Source organism: Mobula hypostoma, chromosome 31 (assembly GCF_963921235.1).
Source record: "Mobula hypostoma chromosome 31, sMobHyp1.1, whole genome shotgun sequence".
NCBI lineage: Eukaryota > Metazoa > Chordata > Chondrichthyes > Myliobatiformes > Myliobatidae > Mobula > Mobula hypostoma.
In genome coordinates, this window is record NC_086127.1 from 8,980,604 (window position 1) to 8,997,965 (window position 17,362).

Consider the following 17,362-nt stretch of genomic DNA (forward strand, 5'->3'; position numbering starts at 1 on the left):
GCGAACTACGACAAGCGCGTTACCTCAAAAAGATGGCAGCAACACTGTGATTTCAAATGGCGTTTCTGAGAAAGCTGAAACTGGTTCAATTAAGATGGCCATTGATTTCTGAACTATGCACCAAGAAGCTAAGAATTTGCAGAACTGACAATTTTTGTTGACATTGTTGGAAATTTTCAAGCTCCCAGTGCTAACTGCAAACGCGGATTTGGTCTTGTAAATTTAATCCAATGTAAATCCAGAAATAATCGAGGAGTAGAACCTTTGGATGATCTAATGAGGATTCAGATGCATCTTTCATCTGGATGCGAAATTAAGCTGGACGGTGTTTATAGTGGATTTGTCATACAGACAGATGAGAAACGCAAAAGATTTTCTTTGCAGTTCCGTATTTCATGACACACTTCAACAAATAAAATCAAAAGCCTGTGATTTTTTTTTCCAATTTTCACTCTAGATATTCATAGTATGCATATTTCAAAACATTTAAATTGCCGTAAATACTATGTTAATATTTTAAAAAGTTAAATGTTAACATTTAGATTAACTTTCTACAGTGGGACAATTGAGAGCATCCTGACTGGCTGCATCACTGCCTGGTATGGGAACTGTACTTCCCTCAATCGCAGGACTCTGCAGAGAGTGGTGCGGACAGCCCACTATTCAGGAAATTTACAAAGACAGATGTGCAAAAAGGGCCCGAAGGATCATTGGGGACCTGAGTCACCCCAACCACAAACTGTTCCAGGAAGCAGTACCGCAGCATTAAAGCCAGGACCACCAAGCTCTGGGGACAACTTCTTCCACCAGGCCATCAGACTGATTAATACACGCTGATATTACTCTGTTTCTCTACTATATTGACTGTCCTGTTGTACATAATATTTACTACAAATTACTAAAAATTGCACATTGCACATTTAGACAGAGGCCTAACATAAAAGATTTTTACTCCTCATGAAAAAATAAAGTCAATTCAATTCAATTCAGTTTTCAGGCTGTGCACAAATTTCCTGCCCTGGGCAGTGGCTGGTCTGCACGGCTGTGAAAAGGAGGGAGCATTGCTGAGGACGTACCTTGGGGAAGTCTCTGCCGTCGCAGTTGGAGACGATGGTGTTGGTGACACCGAGCCGATGAAGGTTCCCCACCACACTGCGCAGACGCTCTGCGCTGGGGTCGTTGGCCACAATCACCCCCGTGTTCTTCATTAACTGAGCTGTGTGCCAACAAGGGGCGTCAGACCCAGGGCATCCCCACCTGCCCCTCCCTCCCGTCTGCCAAATTTACCCCTGTGACTCCAACCATTGCCCTTCTCAACTCTCCCCCACTTTTCACCTCTCTCCCCTGACCCTCTCCCCTTTCATTCTTCTCATCTCCCCAACACCTTCTTCCTGTCTGTCTTCCCATTCCACTCCCTCACTTTCCTCTCAGCCTTTTCTTGTACCTCTCGTCTGCCACTTCTTCTCTCCCCCACCACCATCCCCTTTCCCATCTCCCCATCCACTCACACTCCCTCATTCTCTCCACAACCTCCTCTCCCTCTGGCCTTATCCCCTCTTCCTTCCACTCTCCCTCCCTCATCCACCATTCTCTCTCCCCCACCACCGTCCGCTTTCCCATCTCCCCATCCACTCACACTCCCTCATTCTCTCCACAACCTCCTCTCCCTCTGGCCTTATCCCCTCTTCCTTCCACTCTCCCTCTCTCATCCACCACTCTCTCCCCCACCACCGTCCCCTTTCCCATCTCCCCATCCACTCACACTCCCTCATTCTCTCCACAACCTCCTCTCCCTCTGGCCTTATCCCCTCTTCCTTCCACTCTCCCTCCCTCATCCACCATTCTCTCTCCCCCACCACCGTCCGCTTTCCCATCTCCCCATCCACTCACACTCCCTCATTCTCTCCACAACCTCCTCTCCCTCTGGCATAACCCCTCTTCCTTCCACTCTCCCTCCCTCATCTACCACTCTCTCTCCCTCTTTCATGCACCTCTCCCTCCTACTCTCCCCCTTGTCCACCACTCTCCCCCCATTCACCTCTTCCTCCCACGCTCCCTGCCCCCTCCCCCCCCACAGCTGCCCTCAACCCCCCTTCTCCCTCTGCCTCTCCGCTCCCTGCTCACCCCCTGCCGGTCTCCTTGCTGCTGTCTCTCTGCGCCCCACCCGCCGCTCCCCCTGTTGGCCCCCTTCTCTGCACCCCCTCACCTCTCCCTCCCCTTGCACACTCCCACCTCGACTCACGGTCTCTGCACCCCCGTCCGCCACTCTCCCTGTTACACTCCTTTCTTTCTGCCTCTCCAACGCTCCACCTCCCTGTACCCCCCTCGCCCTCCCCACTCACCGCAGTAGGTAGTCTTCCCCCCCGGGGCACAGCTCATGTCGAGGAGCACCTCTCCCTCCTGAGGGGCAAGGGCCATCACTGGCAGCAGGCTGGAGGCACCCTGGAGCATATAGTGGCCTGCGAGGTACTCGGGGGTGGCTCCTGGGGGCAGAGGACAGCGTCAGAGAGTCCAAGGTGGGGGGGGGAGCAGGAGGAAAAGGAGGGAATGGGGGGAGAGGGGAGGGAGAGAAGGGGACGCAGGAGGGGGTGGAAACCTTGGGTGGGGGTTAGGGAGGGAAGGCAGCAGGAATAGAGCTGAGATAGGTCGGGGGGTGGGAAGAGGAGGAGTGTTGCAAAGGGGGAAGGGGGAAGCCGCGGGCCGGTGGGGGGCAGACAGGGAGCAATGGTGGCGACAGAGGGTGGGAGACAGACAGTACCTCTCCCCCACCTCACCCCTGAACTCACCGATGGGCACGGCAGAGTCGAAGATGACCAGGCCAGTCTTGGACCACTTGCCCAGCGGGTCTAGGTTCACCCCGCGGTTGATCAGTGCCTGTGCGGAGAAGGAGCGACTAAGGTCAGGCGGTCTCAGTTACTCCGCTCTCCCCACCCACACACCGTCCCTCACGTGCAGAGAGGGTGGGGGGAGGTCATGTACGGAGAGACAACCCATATCCCCCCTACACACTCACCGCAGCCGAGACTGACCCCACTCCATCAGGCGCCCCATGGGCTCCAGTTGCCCGACCCACTCCCACCCCGGGTATCTCTTCCCTTCTCCCCAGCCGATGTCCACCACCCTCCCCTCCAGCCGAGACGTCCCACCTCTCCAGCCCCAATCACACCCCACCTCACCTGGGCCAGGTCTCGCCGGCGGGTTTTCAGGGTGTTGGTACGGACGGTCACGGGTCGCTGAACCTCACTGGCCTCCAGGAACTCCAGCAGCTGTGAAGGAAGGTGAAGGGGGTCACAGGAGGGTGAGGGCTGCTCTCCGTCTCCTTCCCTTCAGTCCGTTCCCTCCTCCCTCTCTCTTCCCTTCTTCCCACTCCCCTGTTCTTTCCCCATTCTCCCCCCCGCTCCCCTCCTCTGCTCCCTCTTTCTCCCGTTCTCTTTATTTTAACCGTCCAGCAACCTCCCAATTTAACCCTCGCCCCCTCGCGGGGCAAGTTACAATGTCCAATTAACCTACCAACCTGTGTGGTCAAGTGGTTAAGGCGTTGGTCTAGTGATCTGAAGGTCGCTAGTTCGAGCCTTGGCTGAGGCAGCGTGTTGTGTCCTTGATCAAGGCACACATTGCTCTGCAACAACACTGGTACCAAGCTGTATGGGTCCTAGTGCCCTTCCCTTGTACAACATCGGTGGTGTGGAGAGGGGAGACTTACAGCATGGGCAGCTGCCGGTCTTCCATACAACCTTGCCCAGGCCTGAGCCCTGAAAACCTTCCAAGGTGCAAATCCATGGTCTCACGAGACTAACAGATGCCTATAACCTACCAACCAGTACGCCTTTGGACTGTGGGAGGAAACCAGAGCACCCGGAGGAACCCCACGTGGTCACGCGGAGAACGTACAAACTCTTCACAGGCAGTGGCGGGAACTGAACCGGGGTCGCTGGGACTGTAGAGCGTTGTGCTCAGTGCTACCTCCTTCTCCTTCCCCTTCCTCTTACCCTCTTTCCCTTCACTGGTCTCCTTATTCTTGCCATCTCTCCCTTCCTTCCTTCCCCTTTCCATCCTCCCTCCTCCTTTCTTCACATCTCTCCCCACCTCTTCCATCCCGCCCCTCTCTCCCCACCCCCTCCGCCCCTGCCGTTCCCCACCTCGGGCAGAGGGAACAACTCCATCAGCTTCTCGATCAGGTAGCTGTTGTAGCTGTAGTAGGTGGCCAGGTCTCTGCGGAGGACCTGCAGGTACTCCTGCCGGTCCCGGCCCTCCTCCCGTCTCGCGCGGAAATCCGCCAGCACCTCCAGGGTGTCCTGGATCCTCTGGAAGATCAGCTTCAGGTCCGGGGGCTGGCTGGGTAGGATGGAGTGAAGGAAAGGGTAACAGGGCCCTCCCCTACCGGCCCGCCTCACACACTCTCCAAAGTCAAGAGATTCCACAAGGGAGCTTGGTGGCTCAGCAGGTGCAACAGGTCATCGAGACGGCAGATGCAATGTTGAAACGCAATCATTTCCAGAAGGGATTGCACTTAAGAGGAGGGAGGTCATGCTGCAACCGTACAGGGTGCTGGTGAGGTGGCACCTGGAGTAATGTGTGCAGTTCTGGTCCCCTCACTTGGGGTAGGGTATCCTGGCTTTGGAGGCGGTTGAGTTCACCAGGCTGATTCTGGAGATGAGGGGGCGTGAAGTCTACAAGGCGAGGCCGAGTCGCCTGGGATTATACTTGCCGGGCTCCAGAAGAATGAGCGGAGGTCTCGGAGAAACATCGAAAGTCATGAAAGGGACAGACAACGGAGGCTGGGAAGCTGCACCCGCCAGCAGGTGAGGCTGGAACTAGGTGGACAAGGTCTCAAGATTCAGGGCAGTAGATTTAGGGCAGAACTGGGGAGAAACTGCTCTCCCCAGAGAGAAGTGAATCTGTGGGATTCTCTACCCAGGGAAGAAATATACCGTTAAAAATATGTCCAGCGTAGATTGCTAAGATTTTTGCAGAGCAGGAGAATTAAGGACTGCGGGGGGAAAGGCAAGAAGGTGGAGCTGACAGCAGCGCCTGAACAAACACGATCGTACTGAATGGCGGAGCAGACTTCATGGGCCAGACGGCCCAATCCTGCTCCCTTTCTCCCGGATTACACCAGATCCTTTCTCCCTGTGGCTATAAGACTCTCCAACGCCTCCTCCTCAAGTAAATAAGTACATGGTTTCATTGCACATCTGTATTTTGCATTACTTTTTAATGCAGATGTGGTATTTTTCCGAACGTCAAGGCTTACAGTTTGTATTTTAAAGCACGCCTTTCTGACTGAACAGCCTTGCAACAATAATTTCCTTTGGGATAACTAAAAGTTTCACCTTACCTTCCCAATGGGGCATCTGCCCAGTGGGCAAGGCATCACTCGGGCACAGAAGGGAGAACCCTCGAAGGAGTGAAGCACCACACCAGCCACCGATGAGAGACCCCTCGGTGTTGAGGGAGAGATCCCTCACAGGGGATGAGGGAAATCCCTCAAAAGGGCAGCGGGATCGCGGTAGCCACTCCATGCGAGATCCCTCAATGGGGGGGTGGGGGGGCTCACACGATCCACCACTTGACCAGCTTGACACTGCGCCAGGCAGGCTACCGGACAGGATTCAAAAGCACAAGGTATTCGGCAGATGCTCGAGATCCACAGCAGCTCCTGCAGAACACCAGAGGAGCTGAGCAGGCCTGGCAGAAGGAAGTGACGGCTGACATGGTGGGCTGAAACCCTTCAGCAGGACTGGAGGGGAAGGAGTGGAGGGGGGGGGGGTCAGAAGCCAGAGTGAGGAGATGTGGGGGCAGGGGAAAGGTGTACAGTCTGACAGGTGATAGGAGAAACCAGGTTGGGGGAGAGTGGATGAGGGAAGGCAGCAGATGTGATTTACTAATGCTTTCCTCTCTTTATTCAATTTAATCTTTTTTTAATGTATCTGCTCCCTGTTACGACTGATGGTGACGACGTGGATGTGCTGAGGTCCTACATGCACCTGGGGGTGCATCTGAATGACAGACTTGAGTGGAAACCAACACAGAGACTGTGTACAGGAAGGGCCAGAGTCGCCTCTACTCCCTGAGGGGACTGAGGTCCTTTGGAGTTTGCAGGCCTCTCCTTCACATGTTCTACCAGTCTGTTGTCAGCAGTACAATCTTCTATGTGGTGGTGTGCTGGGGCAATGGCATCAACAGGGGTGATGCCAACAGGCTCAATATCTGATTTGAAAGGCTGGCTGTCAAACTGGACAAACTGCAGGTTGCTGGTAGAACAAAGGACCCGACGGACAATCCTGGCATTTGCAGACAATGATTCTCATCCTCTGCACACCACCTTGGCTGAGCAGAGAGGGAGCACTTTTAGTCATAGACTGAGACCACTCTGCTGCTCCAAAGAGTGCGATATGAGGTCATTCTTACCTTTGGCCGCTAGGCTCCATAATGAGAATATCGCCGGGGAAGTGATGACCCCTCCCCACTCCCCACCCGCCAGACTGTTTGAGGTAACTTATTTTTTATTCTTTCTTACTTCTCTTCTAATATTGCACTTGTAAGGCTACTGTGACACTCTTGATTTCCTCTGGGATCAGTAAAGTATCTACCTATTTACATACTTATGTAATTTATGGTCTTTTTTACACACTGCAGAGGAGAGCTGCTGCAAAACGATGCATTTGACAGCACACGCCGATGGCACCGGACCCGATCCTGACTCTGAAGGCACTCGAGTGACAAACCGCTGGAGGAACCTCGCGGCCCAGGCACCGCCGATGGAGAAGAGAGAACAGAACAGCCGACGTTTCCAGTCCACGGGGTAGCAAACGGTTCGAGGGATGGGTGCCAAGAGGCACGAGCCCAAATGGGAGTCTGGTCAACGGGGACCAGTTCGGCCAAAGGGCCTGCGACACAGAACCGGAGAGCACTTGCAGAGACAGCCTTGGGCCCCCTGATCCAAGGAAAGATGGCCGGCGGAGGAGACAGCTGACGAGAGAGATCCCGAGGCCGATCATACGAGGGTCGCTTGACGGCTCTGGGCCCAGACTCAACGGAATTCAGCGGATGACGGGGGTGTTGCGGGTGGCACCTCATTGAGACCTGCGAGGGGCTGAGGTCGCCGGGATAGAACGGACGCGGGGAGGGAACTTTCGCCACCCGAGGGCACGGCCTCAGAATAAAGACCTGCTTCGACGGGAATCCTGGCCAGCACGGAGCAACTGGGCTCTATGGCCTGTTTCAGACACACACACACACAGACACACAACACAGACAGACACACACAACGCAGAGACACAGACACACAACACACAAGAAAGGATATTTTCCCGGGCAATCTCCTGCCCACTCGGCAGTGTGAACCTCTCGACCTCTGCCACGTTGATCTTCACCTCCTCCTCCTCTTCCTCCTCAGCCACTGTCCCTCCGTCCTTTTTGACTGCCCTGGAACAGATTCCTCCGTCTGAGTCATTCTGCCCTCCTGCCAGGAACCTCCCTCGCATACATAACCGCCACCCACCCCAGGAGAGCTCCCTCAATTGCAATCCTGCATCGGGGGTGGCGGGGGGGCCCACCGTCGGACCATCTCTGCATTCAGCGAGCTGCCCGTGTCCTGGTTGTGTATGCGAGGAACTTCCTCAGCCCCAACCCCTCCCCCCCACCACCGTGCGGGAAACTCCCTCAGCCACACCCCACCCACCCTCCCCAGTGCAGAGAGCTCCATCAGCACCCCCTGCCCCAGGGAGCTCACTCAGACCCCCCTTGCCTGCACGGTGAGCTCCCGCGGGCCCCCGTCCCCATGTGCGGGAAGCTCCCTCTGGCCCCGGCCCCGGGGGCAGGGAGCCCCTTCAGTCACCCCACCCCCCACCGTCCCTATGCAAGGCGATTCAGGCCCCTCCAGGTCCCTCGGCCGTACATCTAGGGAGCGCCCACAGTCGCACTCCTGTACCCGGGGTGCTCCCTCAGTCCTGCAGGCCAGGAGTTCCCGCGCACGCCACAGGAGAGCTCCCTCAGAACCCACTCTAGGGGTTCCCCAGTCTTGTACACGGGGAGCCATGTTTGTCCACACTCCACTGAGCTCACACACCACTCTCTCCACCAGACCCTGACTCCGTGGAGCTCTCTTAGTCCCTCCTTCCAACAAAGGGGAACTCTCTCAACCACACCACGAAGACTCCCCCCGCCCCATCCAACCTCAACCCGTCAGCCACTCACCGAGTCTGCGCTGATTTCTGTTTCTTCCTCATGCGCTCAGCGGCCCGCTCGATCGGCAAGAGCTGGGGCGAGAGGGAGGGGCGGATATAACAAGCCGTGACACTCTCCCCACCTCTCCCACACTCCCCCAACATTGAATGTCCCCACAACATTTACAGCACAAAGCTACAGATCAGAGCGTGAAGCTCCCTCCGCATGATCCCATCACACACTCCCGGGGTCAGACACACAGTGAAGCTCCCTCCACACTGTCCCATCACACACTCCCGGGGTCAGACACAGAGTGAATCTCCTCCCCAACCGTCCCATCACACACTCTCGGGGTCAGACACAGAGTGAAGTTCCCTCCATACCGTTCCATCACACACTCCCGGGGTCAGACACAGAGTGAATCTCCCTCCACACCGTCCCATCACACACTCCCGGGATCAGACACAGAGCGAAACACCCTCCACACCGTCCCATCACACACTCTCTCCGTCAGACACAGAGTGAAGTTCCCCAACACCGTCCCATCATACACTCTCTCGGTCAGACACAGAGTGACGCTCCGTCCACACCGTCCCATCACACATTCCCAGGGTCAGATACAGAGTGAGGCTCCCTCCGCACCGTCCCATCACACACTCCCGGGATCAGACACAGAGTGAAACTCCTCCCTCACGGTCCCATCACACACTCCTGGGATCAGACAGAGTGAAGCTCCCTCCACACCGTCCCATCACACACTCCCAGGGTCAGACACAGAGTGAAACTCCCTCCGCACCGTCCCATCACACACTCCCGGGGTCAGACACAGAGTGAAGCTTCCTCCACACCGTCCCATCACACATTCCCAGGGTCAGACACAGAGTGAAGCTCCCTCCGCACCGTCCCATCACACACTCCTGGGGTCAGACACAGAGTGAAACTCCTCCCCAACCGTCCCATCACACACTCCCGGGATCAGACAGAGTGAAGCTCCCTCCACACCGTCCCATCACACACTCCCGGGGTCAGAAACAGGGTGAAACTCCCGCCACACTGTCCCATCACACACTCCTGGGTTCAGACACAGAGTGAAGCTCGCTCCACACCGTCCCATCACACACTCCAGGGGTCAGACACAGAGTGAAGCTCTCTCCACACCGTCCCATCACACACTCCTGGGATGAGACACAGAGTGAAACTCCATCCACACCGTCCCATCACACACTCCCGGGGTCAGACACAGAGGGAAACTCCCCCAACACCGTCCCATCACACACTCCCGGGGTCAGACACAGAGTGAAACTCCTTCCTCACCGTCCCATCACACACTCCCGGGATCAGACAGAGTGAAGCTCCCTCCAGACCGTCCCATCACACACTCCCAGGGTCAGACACAGAGTGAAACTCCACCCACACCGTCCCATCACACACTCCCGGGGTCAGACACAGAGTGAAGCACCCTCCACACCGTCCCATCACACATTCCCGGGATCAGACACAGAGCGAAACTCCCTCCACACCGTCCCATCACACACTCTCTCCGTCAGACACAGAGTGAAGCACCCTCCACACCATCCCATCACACACTCCCGGGGTCAGACACAGAGTGAAGCTCCCTCCACACCGTCCCATCACACACTCCCGGGGTCAGAAACAGAGTGAAACTCCTGCCACACCGTCCCATCACACACTCCCGGGGTCAGACACAGAGTGAAGTTCACTCCACACCATCCCATCACACACTCCTGAGGTCAGACACAGAGTGAAGCTCTCTCCACACCGTTCCATCACACACTCCTGGGGTCAGACACAGAGTGAAGCTCCCTCCACACCGTCCCATCACACACTCCCGGGGTCAGACACAGAGTGAAGCTCCCTCCGCACTGTCCCATCACACATTCCCGGGATGAGACACAGAGTGAATCTCTCCCAACAGCCTTTCCTGGCGCCGAGCCAGCGAGGAACTGTCGACTGCAAACTTTCCCGGCCAGCTACTCGTTTCGCTCCAGGACTTCTAATCGACACCGCTGTAGGATTCTCGGACTGGAAAGAGCGCCAGCATGCCGGACCGGTCTCCAGGGAGTCGCGGGCCTTCGGGAAGTTACGCAAGGGCGGCTGCCTCCCCGGCCTCGGACAACGCCCTGTTTCGGTCGGTGAAGGTGGAACGTGGGGTGCAATGTATTTTGTGCCCGGGAATGACACTAGAAAAGAGTACGGAGGCAATGGAGGACCTTGTGGGGAAAGGTGGTATTCCGGCCACCGAGAAGGAGTTCGGAAAGGCGGTCTTCTATCTGGCGAATGAAGAGCTAGAGTCACGGTCGACAACATCTTTTTACCTATGGAGCTGGTGACGGCCCCCACACAACGTATCGTGCTTGGGCATGTTAAGCCTTTCATTCCCAATGAGGACCTGCTTCCCCCCACTGGCCCATTTAGGACAAGTAAGGTCGGAGATCACTGCCATCCGACACAAATTTAAGAGACGCACCCTCCGCACCGTAATCTCTTTCCGGCGTCAGGTATTCATGCAGTTGGAAAGGGAGGATGATGTTGAGGGCTGGTTTACTGTCCGGCACGAGGGAGTAGATTATCAGGTGTACTGGAGCTCCGAGCGCCCACGGTGCCATGCGTGCAGGGAGGTGGGGCACTTTCGGAGGGACTGTCCTACCACCCGGAACCCGAGGGAGCCCACTTCGGGCACCAGTGCCCCAGCTACCTCTGCCCCTGATCCTACTCCTGCGCGTGCGCCTGCGCCTGCATCTGACCCTGCCCCCGCCCGTGATCCTGCCCCAGCCCCTCATCCTGCCCCTACCCCTACCCCTGTCCCTACTCCTACGGTTGGGTCGGTCCCTGCTCCTCTCCCTGTGGTTCAGGTGGGGGACCAGGTGGAGTCTGTGCGGAGTAAGAAGGCAAAGGGGAAATCCAAACACAGTAAGAAGCGGGCCTCTGAGGCCACAGAGCTCACGCCCATTTCGTCTGAAGTGGAGCGTGGGGCTCGGGGAGGTGCGCAAGCAGACGGGGTGATGGAAACAGAGAGCACTGCCCTATCGGTGAAGCCTGCACCTGTGTGCTCCTCCAGCGTGAAGAGGAGAAGGGAACGTTCCCGCAAGAGGGCAGGGGACGTAGATGCGGGGGAGTCCCAGGAAGAGGTGGGAATCCAGGTAGGGGTTGGTTCTAAACCTGAGTCCTCAGATGTAGCCACCAGTCCTGGGGTAGCTGGTGTGGTTGTGCAGAAAGCTTGTGACAGCCCTGTTTGCACAAATGAGGCAGCCCTGGAGGCCTCCACCCAGGACCTACAAGTCAGCGCCTCTCTGGAGGCCAGTGTACCGAATAGTGTAAGAGGAGACGAGACAAAACTCTCTCATTCTCAGCACCAGGCGGCTTATGAATCCCTTGGACCAAAGGTGCCGGGTTCCCCTCTATGCCTGCCCCCTGGGGAGATCGATATTCTGTGCACGTCGACCCCAGCAATAAATGACTTGCAGGGAGTCCCTGGGGATTGTCCCTCCACTGTCGCAGATGTGGATGAGGCTGATGCGACGGTGGAGCGGGCAGGTAACAGCGAGGTGCCCGCTGTGCGGTGTGGGTCACAAGCACAGCCATCTATTGGAACATGCGGGGAGGCCGATGGGGATTCTGTCTGCAGTGACGGGTTGGAGGGGGACTCTTTCGATAGTGAAACAATGGACATCCTCACCCCTCCTGAGAAATCCCCATTGATACCTGTAGAGGAAATTAAGCATTTCATTCTCACCTCTGAGGGTGCCAAGCACCGGCCTCAACTAGCCTCACTTCGCTGGCCCAGCATGCCGAGGCTGGTGAGGTCCCTGTGAGTCATCCTCAGACGGAAGGGAAAGGGAAAGAGGAATGCGGTGGTGGGGAACGACAGACGGCAACTAAAATCTTTCCTGGATGACCTGGTAAGGGACATCAGAGGGAGAAGCAGCCTCGCTCCTACGGGGGATGGTGGGTCACAGGGTGTTGCTGGTACCGCTCGAGCCCGGAAAGCAAAAAGTATCCTTGTTTTCTTTCCGGACAGTGTGGTGGAAGGCGCCTCCGCTCTCACCGAAATGGGCGCAGCTGCTGAGACCTAGTGTGCTCCCGCCATGAAGCTTACCATAGTTAGTCTCAATGTAAATGGCAGCAGGGGTCCTCTTCGCAGGCATAACAATTTCTCAGTCCTCAGGGATGGGCGGTATACGGTGAGTTTCCTGCAGGAAACCCATACCATCCCTGGGGACGAGTCTGCTTGGCTCCTGGAGTGGCAGGGCGGGGTCTACATGAGCCATCTCAGCTCCATTTCTAGCGGGATGGCGATTCTGTTGGCCCCGACCTTCCAGCCAGTAATTGAAAGGGCCCAAGACGTTGTGCCCGGCCGTCTGCTCCACCTGGCTGTGCGCCTGGATGGCGTACCATTGCATTTTATCAATGTGTACGCTCCCAGGCGCGGTGTGATGCAGATGCGCCTATTCTGTCAGCTGTCCACCCTGCTGAGCTCCATCAATCCTGGGGACTGCGTCATCCTCGGGGGAGATTTCAACTGTACCCTCGAGGCGGAGGACCATTCGGGCCTCCAACGCGACCCAGCATCAGCAAAAAAGTTAAAGGAGCTAGTCGGCTCCTTTGACTTGGTGGACAGCTGGCGGAATCTTCTCCCCAATTCTAGCGCCTTCTCGAGAAGGTCTGGAGAAGGAGGTTCCAGGATAAACCGCATGTAGATCTCTCGGGCTTACGCCTCCCGCGTGTCGGCGTCCTCCATGCGGCCAGTGTCGTGCTCGGATCATCACCTTGCGTGGATGGAATTTATTCCACTGCACCCTCGGGTGGGATCCGGGTATTGGCATTTTAACAACCAGCTGCTGGAGGACAGCCGATTCCGGGATTCGTTCCGAGCGTTCTGGGTCACCTGGAAGGAGAGGCGGAGAGAGTTCTGCTCCCTACGGCTATGGTGGGATGTGGGCAAAGCCCACATCCTGTTTTTATGTCGGGAGTACACTAGGGGGTCGACAAAGAGGCGGGGCTCTGAGATTGAGCGGCTTGAGAGAGCATTGCTTGACCTGGAGTCCCGCCTCGGTCCGACCACTGGAGACCAGCAGCTGTGGCAGGAATACCAGGAGAAGAAGGACGCACTAAGGGACCTGCAGCTCCAGCAGTCCCGAGGTGCGTACGTGAGGTCACGGATCCAAATGCTGCAGGATTTGGACCGTGGCTCACCCTTCTTCTACTCGCTGGAGAGGTGGCGGGGAGTTCAGAAGCAGCTAGTGGAATTGTTGGCTGCCGATGGCTCCTCCATCACGGACCCTGATGGAATTAACAACGAGGTCCGTTCATTCTATCGGTCCTTATTCTTGCCTGATCCGTCAAATGCGGAGGCGTGTAATGAGGTCTGGAAGGATTTGCCTAAAGTCAGCCCAGAGGACGCAGTGCATCTGGATGCCCCCCTGACTCGGGAGGAGCTGTCCACTGCCCTTTGGCAACTCCGGAGGGGCAAGTCCCCTGGCTTGGATGGACTGAGTCTTGAGTTTTATCAGGCTTTTTGGGATGTCCTGGGGGATGATTACAGCCTTGTCCTAGGGGAGAGCCTAGACACCGGAGAAATGCCCCTCTCATGGCGAAGAGCTGTTGTGGTCCTACTGCCCAAGAAGGGAGACCTCCGCCTGCTAAAGAACTGGCGGCCGGTCTCCCTCTTGTGCGCGGACTACAAGATCTTCACCCGGGCAATGGCCAACCATCTGGGTTCAGTAATTGGACAGGTGGTCCATCCTGACCAATCTTACACAGTCCCGGGGCGCTCCATCCAGGACAATGTCCACCTAGTACGGGACCTGATCCACCTGCTCCAGGAGACTGGGACCCCGGCAGCATTTCTTTCTCTTGACCAGGAGAAGGCCTTGGACCGGGTGGACCACAGTTTCCTGGTGGGCACCCTGCAGGCTTTTGGGCTCGGACCACACTTTGTGGCCCGAGTTCGGCTCCTGTACTCTGCCGCAGAGTGCCTACTTAAGATTAATGGATCACTGACAGGACCTATCCACTTCCGAAGAGGAGTGCGTCAAGGGTGCCCCATGTCCGGTCAACTGTATGCGATCTGTGTCGAGCCATTCCTCAGCCTTCTTCGGCGAAGGCTGACAGGTCTGGTTCTGCGCGAACCGGACATGGGGGTCGTCCTCTCAGCCTACGCCGATGACGTACTCCTCATGCTGACAGACTCCTGTGACCTGCGGAGGATGCGCGAGTGCCAAGATGTTTTCTCGGCGGCATCTTCCGCGAGGATCAACTGGGCGAAATGTTCCGGACTCTTAGTAGGCCAGTGGCAGGTGGACTCCCTGCCGGAGGAGATGAGAGCTTTTGAGTGGAGCACCAGACGTCTTCTCTATCTGGGAGTCTACCTGAGTCCTTCTGGGGAGACCTGGCTGGCGAACTGGCAGGACCTGGAGACAAAGGTCATGGCCCGGCTAGGGCGCTGGGCAGGCCTTCTCAGGGTGCTTTCCTATCGAGGCAGGGTGGTGGTCATAAACCAGCTGGTGGCCTCCATGTTGTGGTACCGGATGGTCACCTTGGCCCCCCGCTGCCCCTTTTGTCGTGAGAATGCAGAGGAAGCTAGTGGACTTCTTCTGGGGAAGCAGGAAACACTGGGTCTCTGCAGTGGTTCTGAGTCTCCCAGTAGGAGAGGGCGGACAGTCGCTGGTGTGTGTACGCACACGACTGGCGGCTCTCCGCCTCAGGACTCTGCAGAGATTCCTGTACGCCGAGCACCCTCCCAGGTGGCACGTGTTGGCGACTTTCTTCCTCCGGAGGGGCTGCTGTCTTGCCGAAGATATGCAGCTACCGCCGGCGGGTGCCAGCCGTGCTGCTTTGCAAAGGCTGCCTGGCTTCTATCAGGACCTACTGAGAGTCTGGAACATGGTTGCCTCAGGCCGGGAATCCCCTCCTCTGGCAGAGGGCGGAGTCGTGGCCGACCCTTGCCCTGCCTCAGCGGAGTCGGTGCGGCTCAGGTGTGTGGATCGACTCAAGCTGAGCTGCTCGTCGGGCCCAGGCCCCGCAGTCTTACCCGAGAGACGAATCCACACAACTTGAGCCGTCTCTCATCGACACCCACAATCCCATTCAGGGATGCAGGCAGGAGGTACCTTTATGGGCTGCTGCTCCACACCCTCCACTTCCTAGCCCTTGTCCACCGCCCCGACACGCCATGGCGGTCGGTCTTCCCACCTGGAGGTGAGGGGGGTCCCCAGTGGAAGTCCCTTTACAAGGGAGTCCTTCCCATGCACCTTGGGGATCTCAGCTGGAGGGTGCTGCACAAAGCGGTGCCCTGCAATAAGTTCTTTAGTCTGTACACGGATATCCCAGCCGCGTCACTTCTGCGGGCTGGAGGAGACCGTGTACCATATGTATGTGGAGTGCGCGAGACTGCAGCCCCTTTTCGCGTATTTGCGTGGGCTGCTTCTCGCCTTCTGGTTGCATTTCAGTCCCACCCTAGTCACATATGGTCATCCAGTAAGGAGGGGGGCACAGAGGGATGAGGATGTCCTTGTCAACTTGCTCCTGGGGCTGACGAAAACTGCCATCCGTGGCTCCTGGAAAAGGGTGGCAGGAGGTTCTCCCTGGACGGACTGCTGGCTATGTTTAGGGGGTATGTTCGTGCCCGGGAGAACATTGAAAAGGAGTACGCACGGTCCACGGCGACCGTAGAGGTGTTCCGGGACCGTTGGGCTCCGCGGGGTGTAAATGCCATCATTGATGAGGATGGTAATATATTGGTTTAACATGTATTGGGTCTGTTTGTAGTGCAGTAAATATGTTAGTCACCGGTTTTCTACATATTGTATAGCACTGACATTTGTAATAAAGAATTTGTTTAATTAAAAAAAAGGGTCAGACACAGAGTGAAGCTCCCTCCACACCGTCCCAAAACACACTCCCGGGGTCAGAAACAGAGTGAAACTCCCCCCACACCGTCCCATCACACACTCCCGGGGTCAGAAACAGAGTGAAACTCCCCCCACACCGTCCCATCACACACTCCCGGGGTCAGAAACAGAGTGAAACTCCCCCCACACCGTCCCATCACACACTCCCGGGGTCAGAAACAGAGTGAAACTCCCTCCACACCGTACCATCACACACTCTCTCGGTCAGACACAGAGTGAAGCTCCCTCCACACCGTCTCATCACACACTCCCGGGGTCAGACACAGAGTGAAGCTCTCTCCACACCGTCCCATCACACACTCCCGGGGTCAGACAAAGAGTGAAGCTCTCTCCACACCGTCCTATCACACACTCCCGGGGTCAGACACAGAGTGAATCTCCCTCCACACCGTCCCATCACACACTCCCAGGGTCAGACACAGAGTGAAACTCCCTCCACACCGTCCCATCACATACTCCCGGGGTCAGACACAGAGTGAAACTCCCCCCACACCGTCCCATCACACACTCCCGGGAACAGACACAGAGTGAAACTCCCTCCACACCGTCCCATCACACACTCTCTCGGTCAGACACAGAGTGAAGCTCCCTCCACACCGTCCCATCACACACTCCCGGGATCAGACACAGAGTGAAACTCCCTCCACACCGTCCTATCACACACTCCCGTGGTCAGACACAGAGTGAATCTCCCTCCACACCGTCCCATCACACACTCCCGGGGTCAGACACAGAGTGAAGCTCTCTCCACACCGTCCCATCACACACTCCCGGGCTCAGACACAGAGTGAAGCTCCCTCCACACCGTCCCATCACACACTCCCGGGGTCAGACACAGAGTGAAACTCCCTCCGCACCGTCCCATCACACACTCCCGGGGTCATACACAGAGTGAAACTCCCTCCACATTGTCGCATCACACACTCCCGGGGTCAGACACAGAGTGAAACTCCCTGCGCACCGTCCCATCACACACTCCCGGGGTCAGACACAGAGTGAATCTCCCTCCGCACCGTCCCATCACACATTCCCGGGGTCTGACACAGAGTGAAGCTCTCTCCACACCGTCCCATCACACACTCCCGGGCTCAGACACAGAGTGAAGCTCTCTCCACACCGTCCCATCACACACTCCCGGGCTCAGACACAGAGTGAAGCTCCCTCCACACCGTCCCATCACACACTCCCGGGGTCAGACACAGAGTGAAACTCCCCCCACACCGTCCCATCACACACTCCCGGGATCAGACACAGAGTGAAAC

The 17,362-nt window shown here is 56.9% G+C and overlaps 1 protein-coding gene across 3 annotated transcripts in view; it reads right to left on the bottom strand.

The window, feature by feature from the left end:
• Positions 1–17,362, bottom strand: part of nop2 (NOP2 nucleolar protein homolog (yeast)) — a 58,247-nt gene that overhangs the window by 7,793 nt on the left and 33,092 nt on the right. For all 3 annotated transcript variants that reach the window (XM_063036694.1, XM_063036693.1, XM_063036695.1), the window contains exons 6-12: positions 8,200–8,261; positions 7,310–7,428; positions 4,140–4,339; positions 3,177–3,266; positions 2,787–2,874; positions 2,343–2,483; positions 1,077–1,216 (exon numbers count right to left, since the gene is read on the bottom strand). In XM_063036694.1, coding sequence (XP_062892764.1) covers positions 1,077–1,216; positions 2,343–2,483; positions 2,787–2,874; positions 3,177–3,266; positions 4,140–4,339; positions 7,310–7,428; positions 8,200–8,261 — 840 coding nt within the window. The remainder of the gene's footprint in view (positions 1–1,076; positions 1,217–2,342; positions 2,484–2,786; positions 2,875–3,176; positions 3,267–4,139; positions 4,340–7,309; positions 7,429–8,199; positions 8,262–17,362) is intronic.